This window comes from Mytilus edulis, chromosome 13, assembly GCF_963676685.1.
Source record: "Mytilus edulis chromosome 13, xbMytEdul2.2, whole genome shotgun sequence".
Classification (NCBI taxonomy): domain Eukaryota; kingdom Metazoa; phylum Mollusca; class Bivalvia; order Mytilida; family Mytilidae; genus Mytilus; species Mytilus edulis.
In genome coordinates, this window is record NC_092356.1 from 69,665,073 (window position 1) to 69,687,610 (window position 22,538).

Below are 22,538 nucleotides of genomic sequence, written 5' to 3' on the forward strand. Positions count from 1 at the left end.
CGATGTACAATTCTCGTAGTAAATCGACTAGGAAGAAACAAATCAAAGTAACAAACAGAAACCGAGGGACCTCAAATGATCTCCGAAAGGATCGAAATCTCGTGCATCGACAGAGTAAGCATCTCCTGCCAGCACGCATTACAAGCCATACACATTTACACACTGGATTCTTGACAATAAAAAAGGCAAATCAATCCCTGCTTCAATGATAGTCGAATGAGTATATCGTAATATTCACGATACAATTAATGGAAACAAGTCATTTTACTCAGTTATCGCGTCAAAAAGAACATGACACATAGCATAGACGAAGGCTTTTGTTATAAAACACATTACGTATTCCACATGACACACTTCGGGAGGTAATAAGGATGAAACAGGCAAAACTAAATGATACCAATACAGGTTAAACACAGAATCAAATTTATCTATATTCGATTAAAAAACAATTTTAGTGTTTTGGTTGCTTTTATGTGTGCATTTTCCATCTATTTTGTATCATTTGATATCAATAAATGAATACAAAAATTATATTTGAACATTTAAGGTCATTTACATGCTGAAATGGTTTAATGAGAAGCGCATACAAATCATATTGAAAATTTCAGATGAGTTAAAAATCAGAAACGGTGCGGTGCATTCTTTTTGAAATGCTGAAGAGAGTTCAAAGTGAAGAAATATTTTAATGTTTTGAGCTTTTTTCTCTATTTTACAATTATTTGGTATCATATGTTTTCAATAAATGAATACAAAAATTATGTTTAGACTGATATCTAAAATAAACCAGGTCATTTGCATGCTGAAACAGTTGAATCAAATGGTCATATTGACAAGTTAAAATGAATCAAGAGAGTGATAGTGCATTCGTTTCGAAAAACTGAAGACAGTTCAAAGTATAAAGAATTTTTAATGACATAATATAGGCATAAGTTTCATGCATGAATAGGTATTGTGTGGCTGTTAAACACGGATTCATTTATCAAAACGACGTATGTTAAATGTACCTTGAGTCGGGGCTTCGACTGTAGTTTGATCTGAAAAAAATGAAACCAGGCTAAATGAAGAGGCTGACGTCATGGTTTAATTAAATCTTACTAAGTGAAATTGTTTCTGAAATTCTATCAAGCTAATGACTAACTTTAAGTTATTCTATAAATTAAAATAACAAAGGAAACCCGAACTCCGAGGTAAATTCTAAACGGAAAGTTCCTAAGTAAATGGCAAAATCAAAAGCTCAAACACACCAAACGTACGGATAAGAACTGTCATATTCAGACTTGGTACAGGCATTTTCTTATGTAGAAAATGGTGGGTTATAGCTAGCGAAATCTCTCACTTGTATGACATTTGCATAAAATTACATTAAAAGTAGCAGTGTGTACCTTTATTGTCTGCTGCCTAAGAGGTTTGATAATGAAGTGTATGCTAACTGTTTTTCGCTGTTCTGGCTATTATATATTTTTTAATATACTCAAGTTGCACGTATCTCTGGTACTGGCAGGACTATAACATATTCTCTTTGTCGGGTTCATTCACTTTTCATTCGGTTAACTGCGCTACAAATGCAGTTTTCAGTTGACATATTTTGCCGGAATTCGTCTTACACATTTGAGCATAATTATATTGCCCGCATCAATTTTCTTGTAACAGACAACTTTGGCATTTTATCACTTCACGTTTAAGGCGAAATATTATACTAGGATTCTTCAACAGTGAATGAACTGTCAAAGTGTAAATAAAATAACAGACGTGCATCTTTACCTTCAAAACTAACTATTTGTTTAATTTATATGTGTACTTACATGGACAACACGATGAGTGCCACATGTGGAACAGGAACTACTTACCGTCCTTAGCACTGGCGATCACTCTCAGTTTTTGGTGGGGTACGTGTTGCTCGGTTTTTGGTGGGGTACGTGTTGCTCGGTTTTTGGTGGGGTACGTGTTGCTCAGTTTTTGGTGGGGTACGTGTTGCTCGGTTTTTGGTGAGGTACGTGTTGCTCGGTTTTTGGTGGGGTACGTGTTGCTCGGTTTTTGGTGGGGTGTTTGGTTTTTGGTGGGATACGTGTTGCTCGGATTTTGGTGGGGTTCGTGTTACTCTGTTTTTGGTGGGGTTCGTGTTGCTAAGTCTTTAGTTTTCTATGTTATGTTTTGTATACTGTTGTTTGTCTTTAGGTCGTTTTTACATTTTTTTTCTATGGCGCTGTCATTTTGTAATTTTCACTTTGATAAGCCCTTTGTGATCTTCTTTCTCTCTTTTAAAATAGCTTCATTATAAATGATTTTCAACAAAGTATTGAAAGCAATACAATTACAACGTTCACCGACATAAAATAAAATACGAGACTTTTCTCCTCTAGATGGTTCAATCGAATACGCTTTATCTGAAGTCGGCATTATAAATTGCTTTCAAAGATATCATAAATAATGGAAATAAAAATCAAAATTGGAACCGTTGGTTCTATCGTATAAAACAGGAAATTCTTAGTAAATCTCTGGGAGAATTACGGGTGTTCACATCAACAAAACATTAATGAAGTTCTCAAAAGTTTTTATAAACTAAATATCAAGGCATGAATTTATAAAATGAAAATTACATACCACATGTGTCTGGTACAACTGGTAGTACTGTAAATAGAGCAAAATGTGCATAATGATTAGTTATTGTATCTATGCATTCATCAATACACATCCATACCCAAAGTGGTTGATGACATATTCACGAAACAAATAACTGTACCACAATCGAAAATAACTGTAACATTACATGAAATTACAACTTTGTCGAAACACACTATAAATGTTTATGATGTGGAGTCCACCATGATTAGTGAAAACGATTTTTTAATGAACAGCAATTTCATCTCCATACGTTTTAACAACAACAGAAATTGCAATTTATGAATCCTGCATGGACAGTGTAAGTATTTTTCGAGCAAGGTGAAATCGGGCATGACAAAAAAATATTTTTGTAGCTTAATCTATACAAGATTTGAGGAAAGGTTTAACATATTGATTGATGTTGCATAAAATATGTTTGTAGCTACAACTACATAATGTTGGAATAAAAGTTTAACACATTTATATATGTTCGATTAATTGTATGAATTTCTATAAATTAATTTGTATGATTTCAAGATAATTATGGTTTTGATTTGCTTTTAAATCTTTTTTCATCTCTCTCATTGAGTCCATCAGGTTCAAGAATTTGTAAATGTAGTCCTGTAATATTATGTTGTCATTTCAATGTTATATTTAACATTGCCATTAAAGTGCGAGGTTTATTAAAATTGGCATGCCACAAAACCAGGTTCAACCCACCATTTTTTCCTTTAAAAATGTCCTGTACCAAGTCAGGAATATGGCCATTGTTATATTATAGTTCGTTTCTGTGTGTGTTACATTTTCACGTGAGTTTGAACAGCGGTATACTACTGTTGCCTTTATTTATTCAAGAGTTCGTAACTGGTGCATCCAAAATCTCTCTCTTTTTTGTCTTCCTTGTGTATCCCAATTTTGATATTTCTCAATGATTTGAAATGTGACGTTTTCATATATATATATATATATTGTCCCGAAAATATAATTTCAAGAATATCATTCATATATTATCTTACATAGATGCTCAATTATTGCATCGTATATTGATTATCCGAATTTTAGGATTCGTAACAATAATAAAAGCGATAACTTCGAGCTATTTGTGTTTAAATTTTTACATTTTCGTTCGTTGGGCTGTTGTGCATTAACTAAGACCATACATCTGATTTTATTCATATCAAGCAGACTACATTAATACAGCATCACGCGCACAAAAGATATAGTTTACTTTGATGTCACTTTTATTAGGACTTTTGTAGGATTCAATCTTTATAATGGTAACTAGAGAAATTAATAACAGCCTATTTATTTCGGACTTTTTCATATAGAGTACATTGCATTGAATATAAAAGTTCCTGTACTATATATCAAAAGATGTTGCCTAGAAAAGTAGGCAGACGATCTATAAAATATATAACGAAATCGATGAAAAGGAAAGACCAAAACTCCCTTAATGATAGTAAATCACGTACATAAACAATCAGCAATTCCACAGAAATCGTAGTAATAATCCCCAGATATGTAACACCACGGCTTTCCCTTGAGTCCATCAGGATCTCTACAATACGCTCCAGCTAGAGAGACTGATCCTTCAGGGAAGGCACTATCTGGATACCCATGACTGAGAGAATCCCATCTGACACATGGTGTTCCATCAGAGGTGCAGATCTGCTTGCCCATATACCACATAGAATATCCATCAGCGCTATCGTAGCATTCATTGTCTGTATTAGAATACAAAAAATGGTTACTGTAAATATTCATTTATTCATCATGGATTACATGCTATATGGGTTGGTGGGAAAATGGGCGTTTATTTACGTTGAAGTATGGCCTTTAGTGTCTTAGATTGTTTATTGGAAATGTGTATGCATTTAATATTCCAGAGAGATAATTAATTTCAAACGATATATAAATATATTATATATATTATACAAAGAAAAAATGCAAAATGCATTATTTCGTTTGAAATGTAATTTCTCAGAATTTCGTCCGCATTTAAATGATATGCACATATTCAGGGGTCACAAAATTATTTTATATGCTTTTTAGAGATACAGACAAAATATTTAAATTATGTCATTACGTAATTAAATCGGATCGTGACAGGTTTTTAATTGAAAGAATTGAAATGAAATATTTTCATTTTGTCATCTGCTAAATATTATTTTGGTATAGCCTGTCTACACTTAAGCAGTCGGAAACCTGTTTGAAATAGAACAAAAAAATCGAAGCTCTTTGTTAGAGAAGGCGATAAATGCTTACTGTAATGTTTACTATAGTGACAAAAAATTTAAAAGTTAATAGAAACAAACAAAATTACAATTTTCTTCTCAATTATGAAGTGTTTTATTTTAAAAACACCATTTGCATAAGTTTTCAATTTATATAGTACATAGTTAAGCAAAACAATTAGATATCAAGTCGACGACATGGGTATCTTTCAAGTTGGATGTAGAAAATGCATAACATCCGATTTAAAAAAAAAATTACCACGGACGGAAAACATATCAATCTATTAGTTCAGTAATTTTCATGACTGCCCTTCCATTATGTGACTCAAGAAAAAAATCCAAAAAACGAGTAACAATTGTATCGAAAAGAGAGAATCGAGTGCACCTTTTTATGCTAGGGCGTGTTTGAGTTGAATATTTTGTCTTGATATCGTACAAAGCAAGAATATTTCATACATCGCTGCGCTTCAGATTCTATCATTTTTATATATCAAAGCTACAGGCTGACTTTATAACATAAAAAATCACAGTACTAAAAGATGAAATATCTGGGTCAAGTGAAATACCTATCAATAAATCACAAAAACAGATTAGGTGTGTTCGAATAGCTATTTTTTTACTGAAAGTACTTGACGACAGTCTTCCAAGTTGAATGATGAAAATGCATGTCTTCGAAAAATTATATTTTTTTGTGTGTGATAACCAGGGTTTATAGTTTTCAACCACTAACAAATTCTAGTCTTCTCTTCCACGAAATATTTAATTAGATTTTTTTTAAATGTTTATGAATTTTCGAAAATTCCACCTGACAACCGATCAGACAATAGTTTTGAGTTGAATCAATGCAGACAAGATCATTAACTGATGTTCATTAGCTAGTTGATGCATTTGTCTTTTAAAATACAACTGACATATAAGGATCGTAATGGTGCAATGTGGATAAATTTATCGGTTTCCGAGAGCAAAATTGGCAACGCGTCATCCCTTCAATGGCTTCCATTTCTACGATTGTAAAAATGAACTGGCGTAATGGGGAGATAATTTTGACGAATTAGAATCCTGACTGTAAGGATGTTCGCTCTTCTTGTTTTTGAATTTTTCGGAATCTTTGGTTTTATCCATGTAGAGCCATTAAAAAAATTTCCCCACATGTTCCTTCTTTTCTTTTCATAATTTTATTACATATAGTTTAAAAAGCCTTATTTTTAAATCATATAAAATCCTTGTTATTTATCATAATTTTGAAAGAAAAAGGGTGCCAATGTGAATGTTAAATGTATGAAAAGTCTAGGGAGAATTATTTCCCGCCAAATTTTCAATGGCTTATAACTCGAAAACATGCACACGGACCCGTCATTTTTTTCTGCTATTTTAGTTCCTTTATTTATATTCTATCAATTTATAATGGTCTTTTAAAAAGCTTGTTATTTTAAAACAGAGTAGCAAACATCCTTAAATGGGAGGAAAATAATTAAAATATTTTTTTCCAGAACTTGCATACACATACACAATTGATCAGAACTAAACGGATGGATTGCATGAAATGTTCGACAATCAAGAATTATTTTTTTTGGGGGGGGGGGGAATGATAAACATTGTTCAGTTTTCTGTACATCGTGTTTTTACTTCACTTAAAGACAAAATAATATAAATGAATTAAAACTACCTCCACATGACCTGGATCCGTTCGTCCACACACCGTTGGCTTGACAAACCTCCACCGGACAGAAATCGTTGATAGGTGAAACCTTAGATAACAGATTTTTACACTTGTAGTTAATAACTGTTCCGTACGTTGTTGGTGGTGTGATGATTGGATGTATTTCTGTACAAGGGTGATCAACGGGTACCTGTAAGTCTGCCGGGCCGCAATCGGCTAAGAAAGCAAAGTATTTAAAATTAACTAGGCACTTTTTATTTGTTGAAGGATGTATATTCATCTTCAAATTTATTTATATTTTATTGTGTTACTGATTTGCTGTACCATTGACGCATATTCTCACGCTTGAAAATATTTTTTGACAAAAATGTAAATAGTGTCTAAAGGATTTTTTTTTTTTTATTCTTAGATTTTTTAATTTTTTTATAATAAATTCTTTATTTGATGAGAGCGATTATATGAATCGATCATTTGAACTTAAGTTAGCGAACTGTACTTCTATGAGATAAATGTCGAACGCGTGAATCACCTAGCCTTATTATTATTAGATAAATACTAGTCTAGTTTGGTATATTTTAATCTTTTTTAAAAACTCACCACATTCCCCGTAATCTATTGGCACTTCTGAAATTGTTAAATGTAAATTGATAACGATGGAAACGATGACGATGAAGCATTTATCCCGATTATGACGACTAGTAAATAAAAATAACTGTGTCAAATTATGTGTCATGTGTTCTGTGCTTTTCGAGTTTGAAAACCGATTAAAGACCTTCAACGATTTTTGTTTTAATGTTCTATTATTATAATATGATACTCAAGCCTTATGTTAAGAAAATCAAAATAAAGGAGGTGAGAAAACCATTTTTCTTTTGACTGGAATACATTTTTACATTCAATATAATAAATAATGTAAAAGCTAGAGACTAAACGAAGACTGTATAGCTGACCTTGTGCAAGTGCATTATATAGACTCTATATAATGTATGCGCACAAGGTCAGCTATACATAAGACGACGCACTTTTACTAATAAAAAGTAAAATATACGTTTTAAAGGTTATTTGTTTAGATAACTTAAAGCTTATTTTGTGGTTTTTATTAGGATGTAAAGATGTAAAGGCATTTTGAATGAAGCGTCGAACAAAGATTTCTGGGTGCATTGAAAATCCATTGGTGACCTTCGGTTGTTATCTGCTCTTTGGTCGGGTTGTTGTCTCTGTGAGACATTCCCCATTTCCAATCTCAATTCTAATTGTATTTAAATTCTAATGCTACAACAGGAAGGTATGAATGATATCGTTTTCTTTCTTTTGTTTGCCTTGAACTACTTCTACTTATTTTGTTGTAACACTTTAGGAACACGTAAGATCATGTATGATGCGTTCTATTTGGCTTTCTGTGTCAATTAAAATATTCACAGAGTAAGCAGAGGACAAACACAAAAGGGTGATAATAGCTTTACATAAATCTTACCTGAACATTCTGGTATTTCACAGATTTCCCGGAGAACACTAGAATTGGTTGTATAACACCATGGTTCACCGACAGAGCCTGCTGGATCACGGCAGTAATTCTTGGCATCATCGATACTGGCATCCGGGAAGTCTGCGCTGTTGTATGTATGCGTATGTGGGGTTTGCTGATTCCATGCTTGACATGTCGTTCCAGACCATCCACAGTTGCGTTTTCCCGCATATAAGTGTGATGACCCGGATGTATAACATTCATCCTCTGAAATCAATTTCAATCATGGTATCAGTTTGTGGTTGATCTTATTATTTATTGAAAATCAGATGCACAATACACATTTTCTCTTTATATTTCATTGATTAATCTTAATTCTAAAATTACTTTTTTGATATGCAAAATTTTATCTAAAAAAGTGGATATTACTTACGAGCACACGATAGGTAAGCGTCTGTCCAGTTGCCCGCATTATTTGGTGTGCAAAGTTCCACTGGGCAAAAGTCGAACTCTGCAGTTTGAAGAGAATACAGACGAGAAGAGCAACGATATGTGACGTTAGAACCATAAGTGTTTGTGTACGGTGTAATCATGTGCATGGTCAAACACGTGTCGTCGACGAACACCATCAGGTCGTTATCCACGCAGTCTGTCAATCAAAATAGTCAAATTAGGATGGATGACATTTTACTAACATAGCTACAGTAATGTTAACTGTCTAATATTTACCATTATATTTGATTTCGATTAAATACACAAATGCAATATTTCAGTAGTAAGGGAGCTACCATTTGATTTTTATGGGGGGGCTAGGATGAAAAATTTTGTCCTGCTTTTTTTTTTAGTTGTAATCTCTGTCCTGCCTTTTTATTTTTTACTCTTATCGGTCCTGCCTTTTTTTTTACTGGTTTATCCTGACTTTTTTTACCCAAATTGTCATCCTGCCTTTTTGTTTTGCCAAGATGCTCATCCTGCCTTTTTTTTTTACTCAAAACTCCTGTCCTGCCTATTTTTTTCAAATTTCATCCTAGCCCCCCCATAAAAATCAAATGGTAGCTCCCTAAAGCAAAGATAATTACATGTAACAACACTATGCATCAGATGAAGGTACATGTAACATTACTAAAAATGGTAATCTAAGCACCAAGAATACTTTTGATCACACTATATGAGAGAAAAAAGTATGTTATTCTATGAATTCTACATACATAATATACAATCAAATATTTACACGACTAACGAAATTGATATTGGCCGATTAAGTCAAGTATTATAGGTAACTTAACACAGAGCCGTATATGAGTTGCTACGATGTCAAAGAATAAAGTCAAATTTCTGCTGAGAAAGACTACACGTTTTTATATATTGATGTGCAAATATGTATCATCGGACATATCAGACACTGGTCAAGCAGCTGTAGTACCCGTATGTTACTTCCATCTGATTTACAGTAGTGTTTGCTAGGTGGTTTTTTGTTGTTTTTTTTTTGGGGGGGGGGGGGCTTTCGATTTCTTAAAGTCTAGCAATTTTCTCCATTGTTGATCAATCTTTTATTATCATGCTTTTTCACGTAATGATGCTACATTTTCAGATTGTTATGGAGTAAAATGTATCTTACCTTGCGCTAATACGCTACCTGTAAAAATGAAATGTAGCATTGTGTTTACATGGTTATCAGTAATATGAATGTACATATATATAATGATGGTAGTGTATAAATGTATCACTTACATATAAACAAATACTATTGGAAACATTTTACGAAACCATACACGGTGATAGATGAGCAATATATATACTAGTATACGTTAAAATAATATCAAAGAAAACCCGAAGGTATAGGTACCCACCAAGACACAAAATCGGTACATACCCAAAATCGCACACACACAAACCAAATGATCACGACATGTAGTAATAGTGTATGTTCAAAGAATAATTAAGTTGTTTTAGGATTACTGAAATGTGTTTTAAATTTGTCTGAAGTAAGAAGTAGAAAGGTCTTTGTTGAAAGTGTCTAGCGGCAAAGTGGCAATAGAAATTGTTAAAAACAAATATGTGTCCCAAGTACATGGATGCCCCATCCGCACTATCAATTAACTATGTTCAGTGGACCGTGAAAATGGGATAAAATTAATATCATAGGGAATATGTTTACTAAGTTTCAAATTGATTGGACTTCAACTTCATCAAAAACTACCTCGACCAAAAACTTCAACCTGAAGCGGGACAGACGGACGGACGGAAGGACGGTACGACAGACGGACGAACGAACGACACATAGACCAGAAAATAAAGTGCTCCTAAATGGGGCATTAAAAAAGAAGGATAGACAACACTTAGATAAAAGGAAACCACACGTTTTATAAAACTAATTTTCACATATATAATGATAATATAGAACCTTAGTTGAACAATATACATCGGCGACAGCGATAATTCCCTTCAGAGGCGGATTTAGGGGGGGGGGGGCCAGGGGCCCCGGGCCCCCCTTTTTGGGAAAAAATTTGGTTGCTTATATGGGGAATCACTGAAGCGTGACTGGAGCGGGCCCCCTCTTAGGCCAGTCAGTGGGCCCCCACTTATGAAAATTTCTGGATCCCTTTGTATCAGTCAAAGTAAGAATAATATCGTCATAAACATGTAACGGATATGTGTAATTGTTACATCTAAGCTGTCTGTTTTGCTTGCATATTCTTCAGTTTTCATCAATCGGGTCTGACAAAGTCAAATTAAAGTGTCAACATACAATGTGAATGTGTTATTCTAGTTATTATTATTTTTTTAAATATGGACACGGGAAAATAAGCGATGTCCCTATCAAATTTGAATAAAAACTCTCCTGAATCAAACTTGTTAAAACCTAGTTCTTTAAATCGAATTTGTGTATCGAAAACAATATCAATGTCGGTCAATCGTCCGTATTTCCGTGTGAACTCCAACTGGTATATGTAAATAATTCAATATTTAGAATGACAACAATGCCACAAAAGTAAATTTGTAGAAATGAAGTTGCTTTTATTTAATTAACATGACAATCACGTGATCATTCAGTGGATGACAGTTTTGTCTTGACTGATTATATCATGATCAAATACTGAAAATTAAATGACATCTAAATTTTCTTTGTATTATAACGATTTTCAATTCAAAGTTCAGAAGCAGTTGGATAATATTATTCAATTTAAAATCTAGCAGTTTAAGAAGTTCGATTTTCTTTACTCAAATCTTCAACAACATTGTGTTTATTTTTATTGTATATTGTACACCATTACGTCATCATTTGAATAGGTCGTCTAGATCTGTACTAACAGTGTTTTGTAAAGAAATTAATATGGAATGCATACAAGAAATTATACCAAACAAATTATTTTAACAACACTAACGTTAATTGAATTGGTGAACAAGAGAAAGAATTAATTTGTTAATAATAGTCACGATATTAGTTCGGTTGAGGTACTTTCTAGTGGAAACTTATGGATTTAACATTGTTTTGTGGCCACCATAATAACAGTCTTTAACAGCTATTTTTATTTGGTTTCCTAAGCCAGAAAGTAGAACTTTTAATTTTGAAACAAACAAAAATGTAACAGACACAAGTTGTTTCCTTTTTCCTTTTTCCTTTTTCGATATTCAAATTTTGAAAAATATTACAAGTCCAAACTGAATTTTTTTTTTTCCCTCAAAATTTTTTTTCACAAATTTTTTTTCCTCAAATTTTTTTTTCCTTAAAAATTTTTTTTTTTCAAATTTTTTTTCACAAAATTTTTTCCTCAAATTTTTTTTTCCTCAAAAATTTTTTCCTCAAAAATATTTTCCTCCAATTTTTTTTCCTCAAAAATTTTTTCCTCAAAAATATTTTCCTCAAATTTTTTTTTCCTCATTTTTTCCGTTTCCTTATTCGTTTTATATTTCCTTTTTCGATTTTCATTTCCTTATTTGTTTTCTATTTCCTTTTTCGATTTTCATTTTCTTATTTGGTTTCTATTTCCTTTTTCGATTTTCATTTCCTTATTCGTTTTCTATTTCCTTTTGCGATTTTCATTTTCTTATTCGGTTCCTATTTCCTTTTTGATTTACATTTCATTATTTGGTTTCTTTTTACTTATTTGGTTTCTATTTCCTGATTCGATTTTCATTTCCTTATTTGGTTTCTATTTCCTTTTTCGATTTTCATTTCCTTATTCGTTTTCTTTTTCCTTATTCGGTGTCTATTTCCTTATTCGATTTTCATTTTCTTATTCGTTTTCTATTTCCTTTTTGGATTTTCATTTCCTTATTCGGTTTCTATTTCCTTTTTCGATTTTCATTTCCTTATTTGTTTTCTATTTCCTTATTTGTTTTCTATTTCCTTTTTCGATTTTCATTTCCTTATTCGATTTCTTTTTTCTTATTCGGTTTCTATTTCCTTATTTGATTTTCATTTCCTTATTCGGTTTCTATTTCCTTTTTCCATTTTCATTTCCTTATTCGGTTTCTATTTCCTTTTTCGATTTTCATTTCCTTATTTGGTTTCTATTTCCTTTTCAATTTTCATTTCCTTATTCGGTTTCTTTTTCTTAATTTGGTTTCTATTTCCTTTTTCGATTTTCATTTCCTTATTCGGTTTCTTTTTCCTTATTCGGTTTTTATTTCCTTATTCGATTTTCATTTCCTTATTTGGTTTCTATTTCCTTTTTTGATTTTCATTTCCTTATTCGGTTTCTTTTACCTTATTTGGTTTCTATTTCCTTATTCGATTTTCATTTCTTTATTCGGTTTCTATTTCCTTTTTCGATTTTCAATTCCTTATTTGGTTTCTTTTTCCTTATTCGGTTTCTATTTCCTTATTCGATTTTCATTTCCTTATTCGGTTTCTATTTCCTTTTTTCATTTTCATTTCCTTATTTGGTTTCTTTTCCCTTATTCGGTTTTTATTTCCTTATTCGATTTTCATTTCCTTATTCAGTTTCTATTTCTATTTCCTTTTTCGATTTTCATTTCCTTATTCGGTTTCTTTTTCCTTATTCGGTTTCTATTTCCTTATTCGGTTTCTATTTCCTTTTTCAATTTTCATTTCCTTATTCGGTTTCTTTTTCCTAATTCGGTTGCTATTTCCTGATTCAATTTTCATTTCCTTAAGCAGCAACCATTTGATTTTCTGGGGGGGGCTATGGTTTTTTTTTCCGTGCAAACTTTTTTTTTCGCCTTCGGCGAAGAACAATCTATTTTTTTAGCGACAAACCGAAGACAATTTTTTTCTTTCAATTTTAGCATTACATATAGTGGCAGCTGAGGGTGAAACAAACAATTTTTTTTACTCAGGGTCCAAAACAAATTATTTTTTTCACCAAAACCTGGAAACAAACTTTTTTTTCCAAAAAAAACCATAGCCCCCCCCCAGAAAATCAAATGGTTGCTGCCTTATTCAGTTTCTATTTCCTTATTCGATTTTTTTTTTCAAATTTTTTTACAAAAATTTTTTCCTCATGTTTTTCGTTTCCTTATTCGTTTTCTATTTCCTTTTTCGATTTTCATTTCCTTATTCGGTTTCTATTTCCTTTTTCGATTTTCATTTCCTTATTCAGTTTCTTTTTCTTAATTCGGTTTCTATTTCCTTTTTCGATTAAGGAAATGAAAATCGAATAAGGAAAAAGAAACCGAATAAGGAAATGAAAATTGAATAAGGAAATAGAAACTGAATTAGGAGAAAGAAACCGAATAAGGAATTGAAAATTGAAAAGGAAATAGAAACCGAATAAGGAAATGAAAATCGAAAAAGGAAATAGAAACCGAATAAGGAAATTAAAATCGAAAAAGGAAATACAAAACGAATAAGGAAACGAAAAAAAAGAGGAAAAAAAAATTTGAGGAAAAAAATTTTTGAGGAAAAAAAAATTTGTGGAAAAAAATAATTTTAAGGAAAAAAAATTTTGTGAAAAAAAATTTGAAAAAAAAAATTTTAAGGAAAAAAAAATTTGAGGAAAAAAAAATTGGTTAAAAAAATTTTGAGGGGAAAAAAAAATTCAGTTTGGACTTGTAATATTTTTCAAAATTTGAATATCGAAAAAGGAAACCTAATAAGGAAATGAAAATCGAATAAGGAAATAGAAACCGAAAAAGGAAAAAGAAACCGAATAAGGAATTGAAAATCAAAAAAGGAATAGAAACCGAATAAGGAAATGAAAATCGAAAATGGAAAAACGAAATAGAAAACGAATAAGGAAACGAAAAAAAATTTGAGGAAAATATTTTTGAGGAAATAATTTTGGAGGAAAAAAAAAATTGAGGAAAAAAAAATTTGTGAAAAAAAAATTTGAAAAAAAAATTTTTTAAGGGAAAAAAAATTCAAGGAAAAAAAATTGTGAGAAAAAAAATTTGAGGGGAGAAAAAAATTAAGTTTGGACTTGTTATATTTTTCAAAATTTGAATATCGAAAAAGGAAAAAGGAAACAACTTGTGTCTGGTCAAAAATGTTTGCACTTAACAATTTTTGCCAGTTCATATTTTTCCATAAGAACTGTATATCACATTTACATAATTTGGACACACAATTTCCAGACTTTCAGTTGATAAACTTATCATGTAAAGAAAATCATCCTTGGTATAAACAGCAGTAATACGCAACAACCAGATATGGGTCAGATATTTATGCTGCTACACGTTGACGGGAAGATTGGCTTAACAGACAAGTGTACCAAATATACACTATCACATAAAAAATAAACCATATAAGCACGAATGTATTAGAGATTTTATGCATACATTAAATCCAAAATATACTTAGCAGTAGTCCTAACCAAAACTTGAATATAGCTGCAGTTTATCTTTTATATAAGCTTTGGATTTCAAATATTTTGGCCACGAGCATCACTGAAGAGACATATATTGTCGAAATGCGCATCTGGTGCAACAAAATTGGTACCGTTGATTTTATTATGGAACCCACGAAAGATGTAACATAAGCAAAGGGGGAAAATGCATGTATTATCTATTATAACAACAGCAGTGTTTGTATCACATAAAAGCTAGGAACAGTCAATTTTTTATTATAAAAATAACAGATACTTTAAGAATGATCAGCCAATAACACTTGTTCTTCATTCAAATTACAAAAACATTAAGTTGTGACACATTGCAACCAATGACAAGGTTCGTCTACCAATATTAGAACAGTGACAAAACTATGCTTTCTCAATGAATAATGAATCAAAGGATGTAAATTTTGTGATGACACAAAATATATAGTGAAGTATTATTTCACTTAAAATGGCTGCGATATAGCTTTTTGTGCTAATGGGTCGTAAACAAATCGAACGTCAATCAGGCATGGATTTTAACATGAAAATGATTGTATGACAACAACTATCAATGTAAGGAATTATAACTCTGTCTTTAGTTTGAAACAATACAAAAATTATCATATTAGGCATCTACACTCAAATTGAAACCTTTCAGAAATGAACATCAAAGAAATAAAGAAAAGCTTGCCAATTGTTTGTCATTCGATATACTGTAAACAAACTGGTTTTCGTGAGTGATCCATTTTCAAGACTTTTGAGAGTAGAAAAATAACGCGAATATAAATTGCGGCGAAGGTGTAAAACTATAATTTTCCCTTATTAAAACATTTCCTTTCACCGACAGTTTGGTCCTCGATCATTTTCAAGAACTTGGTCCTAACAGTGACGTTCTGGCCCTAGAACATTTTTAAAGAACAATACCTTACAGTGACTTTTCGGCCCTAGAACATTTTAAAAGAACTTGGTCCTAACAGTGACTTTTCGACTCTTTACTGACTAGATAATTTAGGAGAACAATCCCTACCAGTGACTTTTCGAGTCTAGATCATTTTAAAAGAACAATTCCTACCAGTGACTTTCGACCCAGAACATTTTAAAAGAGCTATTCCTAAGAGTGACTTTTCGAATCTAGAACATTTTAAAAGAACAATTCCAACCAGTGACTTTTCGACCCAAAACATTTTAAAAGAACAACTCCTAATAGTGACTTTAAGAACATAGAACATTTTAAAAGAACAATTTATAACAGTGACTTTTCGAATCTAGAACATTTTAAAAAAACAATTCCTACCAGTGACTTTTCGACCCAAAAAATTTAAAAGAACAATTCCTACCAGTGACTTTTCGACCCAAAACATTTTAAAAGAACAATTCCTAACAGTGACTTTTAGAACTTAGAACATTTTAAAAGAACCATTCCATTCAGTGACTTTTAGAATCTAGAACATTTTAAAAGAACAATTCATAGCAGTGACTTTTCAGCTCTAAAACATTTTAAAAGAACAATTTATAACAGTGACTTTTCTTCCCTAAAACATTTGACAAGAACAATTCCTAACATTGACTTTTCGGCCCTAGAAAGTATTAAAAGAACAATGTCCAACAGTGAATTTTCGGCCCTAGAGCATTTTAAAAGAACAATGCCTCACAGAAACCTTTCGAATCTAAAACATTTTTAAAGAATAATTCCTATTGGAGACTTTTAGGCCTAGAATATTTTAAAAGAACAATTTCTCACAGTGAATTTTTGGCCCTAGAACATTTTAAAAGAACAATGCCTAACAGAAACCTTTCTAATCTAGAACATTTTAAAAAGAACAATTCCTAGCAGTGACTTTTAGAACCTAGCTAGAACAATTTGAAAGAACAATTCTTGACAATGACTTTTAGAACCTAGAACAATTTGAAAGAACAATTCATAACAGTACTTTAAGAACCTAAAACAATTTGCAAGAACAATTCATAACAGTGACTTTTAGAACTAACAACATTTTAAAGAACAATTCATAACAGTGACTTTTAGAACATAGAACATTTTAAAAGAACAATTTATAACAGTGACTTTTCAGCTCTAAAACATTTTAAAAGAACAATTCCTAACAGTGACTTTTCAAACCTAGAACATTTTAAAGAACAATTTCCCCCTGGCTTCTCGGTCCTTGAACATTTAGAAAGAACAATTCCTCACACTGACTTTTTGGCCATTGAACATTTCAAAAGAACAATTCCTAACAGTGAGTTTTCAAACCTCGAACATTTTTAAAAAAACAATTCATTACAGTGACTTTTCGGCCCTTGAACATTGAAAAAGAACAATTCCGATTAGTGACTTTTCGGCCCTAGAACATTTTTGAAGAGCAATTTATGACAGTGACTTTTTGACCCTTGAACATTTTAAAAGAACAATTCATAGCAGTGACTTTTCAGCTCTAAAACATTTTAAAAGAACAATTTATAACAGTGACTTTTCTTCCCTAAAACATTTGACAAGAACAATTCCTAACATTGACTTTTCGGCCCTAGAACGTATTAAAAGAACAATGTCCAACAGTGAATTTTCGGCCCTAGAGCATTTTAAAAGAACAATGCCTCACAGAAACCTTTCGAATCTAAAACATTTTTAAAGAATAATTCCTAACGGAGACTTTTAGGCCTAGAATATTTTAAAAGAACAATTTCTCACAGTGAATTTTTGGCCCTAGAACATTTTAAAAGAACAATGCCTAACAGAAACCTTTCTAATCTAGAACATTTTAAAAAGAACAATTCCTAGCAGTGACTTTTAGAACCTAGCTAGAACAATTTGAAAGAACAATTCTTGACAATGACTTTTAGAACCTAGAACAATTTGAAAGAACAATTCATAACAGTACTTTAAGAACCTAAAACAATTTGCAAGAACAATTCATAACAGTGACTTTTAGAACTAACAACATTTTAAAGAACAATTCATAACAGTGACTTTTAGAACATAGAACATTTTAAAAGAACAATTTATAACAGTGACTTTTCAGCTCTAAAACATTTTAAAAGAACAATTCCTAACAGTGACTTTTCAAACCTAGAACATTTTAAAGAACAATTTCCCCCTGGCTTCTCGGTCCTTGAACATTTAGAAAGAACAATTCCTCACACTGACTTTTTGGCCATTGAACATTTCAAAAGAACAATTCCTAACAGTGAGTTTTCAAACCTCGAACATTTTTAAAAAAACAATTCATTACAGTGACTTTTCGGCCCTTGAACATTGAAAAAGAACAATTCCGATTAGTGACTTTTCGGCCCTAGAACATTTTTGAAGAGCAATTTATGACAGTGACTTTTTGACCCTTGAACATTTTAAAAGAACAATTCATAACAGTGACTTTTAGAAACTAGAACACTTTAAGAGAACATTTAATAACAGTGACTTTACGACCCGAGTACATTTTAAGAGAACAATGCCCTACAAAGACTTTTCGGCCCTATAACATTTTAAAAGAACAATTCCTAACAGAGACTTATAGGCCCTAGAACATTTTAAAAGAACAATATCTAACACATTTTATAAGAACAATTCCTAACAGAGACTTTTCGGCCCTAGAGCATTTTAAAAGAACAATGCCTCAAGGAAACCTTTCGAATCTAAAACATTTTAAAAGAACAATTCCTAACGGAGACTTTTAGGCCTAGAACATTTTAAAAGAACAATTTCTCACAGTGAATTTTTGGCCCTAGAACATTTTAAAAGAACAATGCCTAACAGCAACCTTTCGAATCTAGAAAATTTTAAAAAGAACAATTCCTAACAGAGACTTTTTGGCCCTAGAACATTTTAAAAGAACAATGCCTAACAGAAACCTTTTGAATCTAGAACATTTTAAAAAGAACAATTCCTAACAGTGACTTTTCAGCTCTAAAACATTTTAAAAGAACAATTTCTCACAGTGAATTTTTGTCCATATCATGATAACATTTAAATTTTCCACCTGACTTTTCGGCCCTAGAACATTTTAAAGAACAATTCCTAACAGTAAATTTTTTACAATAAAACATTTTTAGACAGTTTTATCCAAACCCTTTCGGAAGTTACATGAATATCTCTGAAATTTTCAAACATTACTACCCTGTAATATATGCTGACAGTCCAACCGTTAATCAATTACTGACATTTTTTCTTTAAAAAAAGAACAGAAAAACTTTGATAAAAGAGAACCAAGGCAGAGTTTTTAATTTTGGACAACCACATGAATATGTTTCTGGATCAAACTAGTTTTTGTTTGTTTATGTTTATAGTCTGAAATTAGGTTCTAGTTTGAAATGTTGAACATAGTTTTTATCGATTCCACTGTTAATCAAGGTCATTGGAATACGTCATTGGACATTATTTTTATTGGGACGAAAATATCGATTATGACACATCAAAAAAGGGCAAAAAAACTTTGTAACAACAACGCTTTAAAAGTCATCAACAATTGAATGCTGAGAACATGACAACGTAAACACCTGAATATGGGAGCGAAAACAGAAGAATTATATGCAACATTGTAACAATTAAAGAATACATGCTATTTCGCGTTCCATCTGTATATTGTTTTTGCCGGATTTTAATACACAAAACAGTTTTAATTTTTTAGCTTTAGATTAGAAATATGAATATCATTATGTCGCAACAGCAGTATGATTAAAACAAACATTTCTTTTAATTATTCAAAGTTGGTAATTTGATTATTTTTTTGTAAAAGACGTGCTAAAAAGAGGGACATCCCTTTGACTTTGCAGGATGTTTGAGATACGCAGCAACGCTGGTTTTGAATTAATAACTAATTTTGATGAAAGAGAATGCCAGGCTTTATGCGTTTTAAAAATCATGCAATACTTTGACGGGTCCATATGTAGCCTATTTAAGGAGCCGGCTCATTATAATTTTTGTTAGTTTAAATGTTATCTTCTTAAGGGGTCTTGCGGGCATAAATTATTATTTTTCAAATATAGCATTTCGCTATATTTTTCTATAAATTAATTTTATCATAATAATTATACTTAATAGGAAAATAAAAAAAAAGATGGGGTCATCGTTCATTTAAGCTCACAATCTGCCTTCGAAAAAAAGCATTCATTTTTTGCTGAAATTTTTGTACCCTCGAGCCTCCTTAAGGATGAAAGATGTGTCACTGTGCACTAAGAAATACAACAATTAATCAGAAATATTTGTAAAGAAAGATTAAACAAATTTAAGACGTCTGTATTGGAGCAGCTCCTGTTTCGCAGCAAGTACAAATACATTTTATGTATACCACGATGTCCAGATTCATATGTAAGTACTGTAAATTCAGAAATTATTGCGTGCATTCATTATTGCGATTTTGTCATTTAAGACTTTAATGTGATTGTAATTTTTACGATTTTCCTCAAAATCATGGTAAATTCATGTAAAATATTTCAAAATGCGAGTTTAAATTATTGCGTTTACAACTCTGTAGCATTTTTCGCAATAATAAAAACCTTGCAATAATTTCTGAATTTACAGTATAGGATTTCTGTACGCAATTAAAATATTGAATATGGGAATTTCATCCAAAGAGCAAGATGTTAAAGATTATGTTTTTGATGAAGCCATGGCGATGTTTATAACTTAATCATCCACTAGCTGTTAAATTGTACCTGTATAAACGATTCGAAAAAAAAGTTCTTTCCTGACAAAAATGTTTAATATGATTATTATAGTTTCATAGAGTAAGTTATCTATCAAGTTTCTTTGAGTCTTTTCGAAATCACTAATTTACAATTTTCGTAGCTGTGATTTTTTTTTAAATATATTGGATGCATATTGCCCCTATTGTCCTAATATATTTGAATTATTTGTAGACCAAAAAGCAGTTCTACTTCTTTACACTTTTAATTTATTTATTTTGTCGATTTTTTTTATTTTACAATTTCAACTTTGTAGCATATATGAAATATTTTTGAAATGAATGTACATGTATGCACACTTTAAACGTCTGTTTATAAAAACGTTTGTAAGTGTTTCCCGTCCACGATACATTTTTTTTCAAAATTGACCGATTTTCAAAAGCTAAGAGTCTGGCAAACCGGTCTACACATTGTCCGTAACTTTCAAAAAGTTGCCTCTGAGTAAAATTTGACGTTTTCAGATATAATTAGCAAATGAGGTATTTTGTATACAAATAATTAACGATTTTACTTCTTCACCTTATTATCCAAAAAAAAAAACAATCATTGTTTCTCCGGCTATGTTGACACATAGAAATCACTTCTGTCGTCTAGCGTTGTCGTTCGCGTAGCCTCTTAAACTATTTACCCTATCAACTATTTACCCTATTAACTGTTTTACTACGAACGTGGGTCTTATGTAGGTCTTATGCAGGCGAAGCACGCGTTTTACGTTCTAATTTTATACAATGAAATTAGGACATTTTATTATGAGTTCGTTTGCGCACCTTGTTTTTTTGGGGTTTTTTTTTTATTTTTTTTTTTTACAATATATGAGAATCTTACCTAGAAGTGCGCTATTCCAGATCATAAAAGTCAAAATTACAAAGTCAATCATCTCTGCAAAACTATAAAGAAAGCATAGTGAGTTTTAAATGTAAACGTTATATTATAAAATTTGTAATGAATTTACATCAACCATATTTATTTTACTCTATTTTTGTTTCAACATAGAATATCTTTAGTTAATATACTTAAAATAAAATATGTGTTTTCGTTAAAAAAAAGAAAAGAAGAAAGAACTGTGTAAATCTAAGAAAGAATGCATTACACGAGAAGATACATATGTAAAAAGATACATATTTAAAATCAAGAATTTATTAATTCTAAGATGTCTTTACCTTATTTGCTGAATTTCTTGAAATACAAAAATGTGTCGAACGATATAAAGTCTTTAAAAACAATATTATGGAAAGTTCCTTAAAATACATTTTTATTGTCAAGTTTATTTACTTACAAGTAAAACTATTGCATGTAATTGGGTCTTTATCCTATTGATCTTATAATTTACTAAAGAGATACAAATAGTTAGTTATTACAAAGTATTTCAATAACTATGCAAGATATGAACTTGTGACTACTTAAAATTTTATGTGATCATTTCAAAATATTTAAACAATATGCCTTTTTGTTTCCTTGCCAATAAAGGTGATCAAAGATAAAACTATAGGTAAGTAAACATTATATATAAAGACGGTACTTGACTTAAATTTCACATCTGTGATTGTAGTATTTATTCTCATGTAACGTTTATTAAGGTTGTAAAAGTGCAAAGGATTGTCTTGCGATACGTTATATGGGCGTTTTTCAATAAAAACGTACTTTCTTGTCCCAGCCACTTTAAAAAAAATGTCTTTGATCTTTGCAAGTAATTTTTTGTGCAGTCACTACATTGAATTAGATATAACATTTTTAAGCAAAGAAACAGTTTATTTGTTAGAGGGATTGATAAGATATTGATTCCTTAATGGTCCAAAACAACCAAAATGGCATGTCCCTAGACCGCCTATTCAACATTCATACTCTCAAATATCGTAAAAAAATGTAGAAAGAAATATTAATTTTACTTAATATAAGTTCTTTAATAATTCAAAAGTATGTTTAGAGCCAACATATTTTAATAAACAGCTTTTAACATAGGATTTTTATTTTAGAAGGTGTGTCCCTAACACAATGTCCACTACGAAACGAAGTCATTAAAAGTTGCTTATAAACAGTTTTATAAAATCAATGTAATTTTTCGTTTGCAAGAGATATAAACATTAGGGTCTTACAAAAGAAGTGATGCTTTTATAACGGCAATT

The 22,538-nt window shown here is 31.1% G+C and overlaps 1 protein-coding gene across 1 annotated transcript; it reads right to left on the reverse strand.

The window, feature by feature from the left end:
* Positions 1-632: 632 nt before the first annotated feature.
* Positions 633-21,324, reverse strand: LOC139500744 (plasminogen-like). Its single transcript, XM_071289583.1, has 9 exons — positions 21,241-21,324; positions 9,579-9,596; positions 8,394-8,609; positions 7,970-8,227; positions 7,093-7,119; positions 6,502-6,711; positions 4,074-4,325; positions 2,602-2,628; positions 633-1,034 (listed from the first exon to the last, which is right to left on the reverse strand). Exons 1-9 carry the CDS (start codon positions 21,290-21,292, stop codon positions 973-975), a joined length of 1,122 nt encoding a protein of 373 aa, XP_071145684.1. The 5' UTR covers positions 21,293-21,324; the 3' UTR covers positions 633-972.
* Between the last annotated feature and the right edge of the window lie 1,214 nt (positions 21,325-22,538).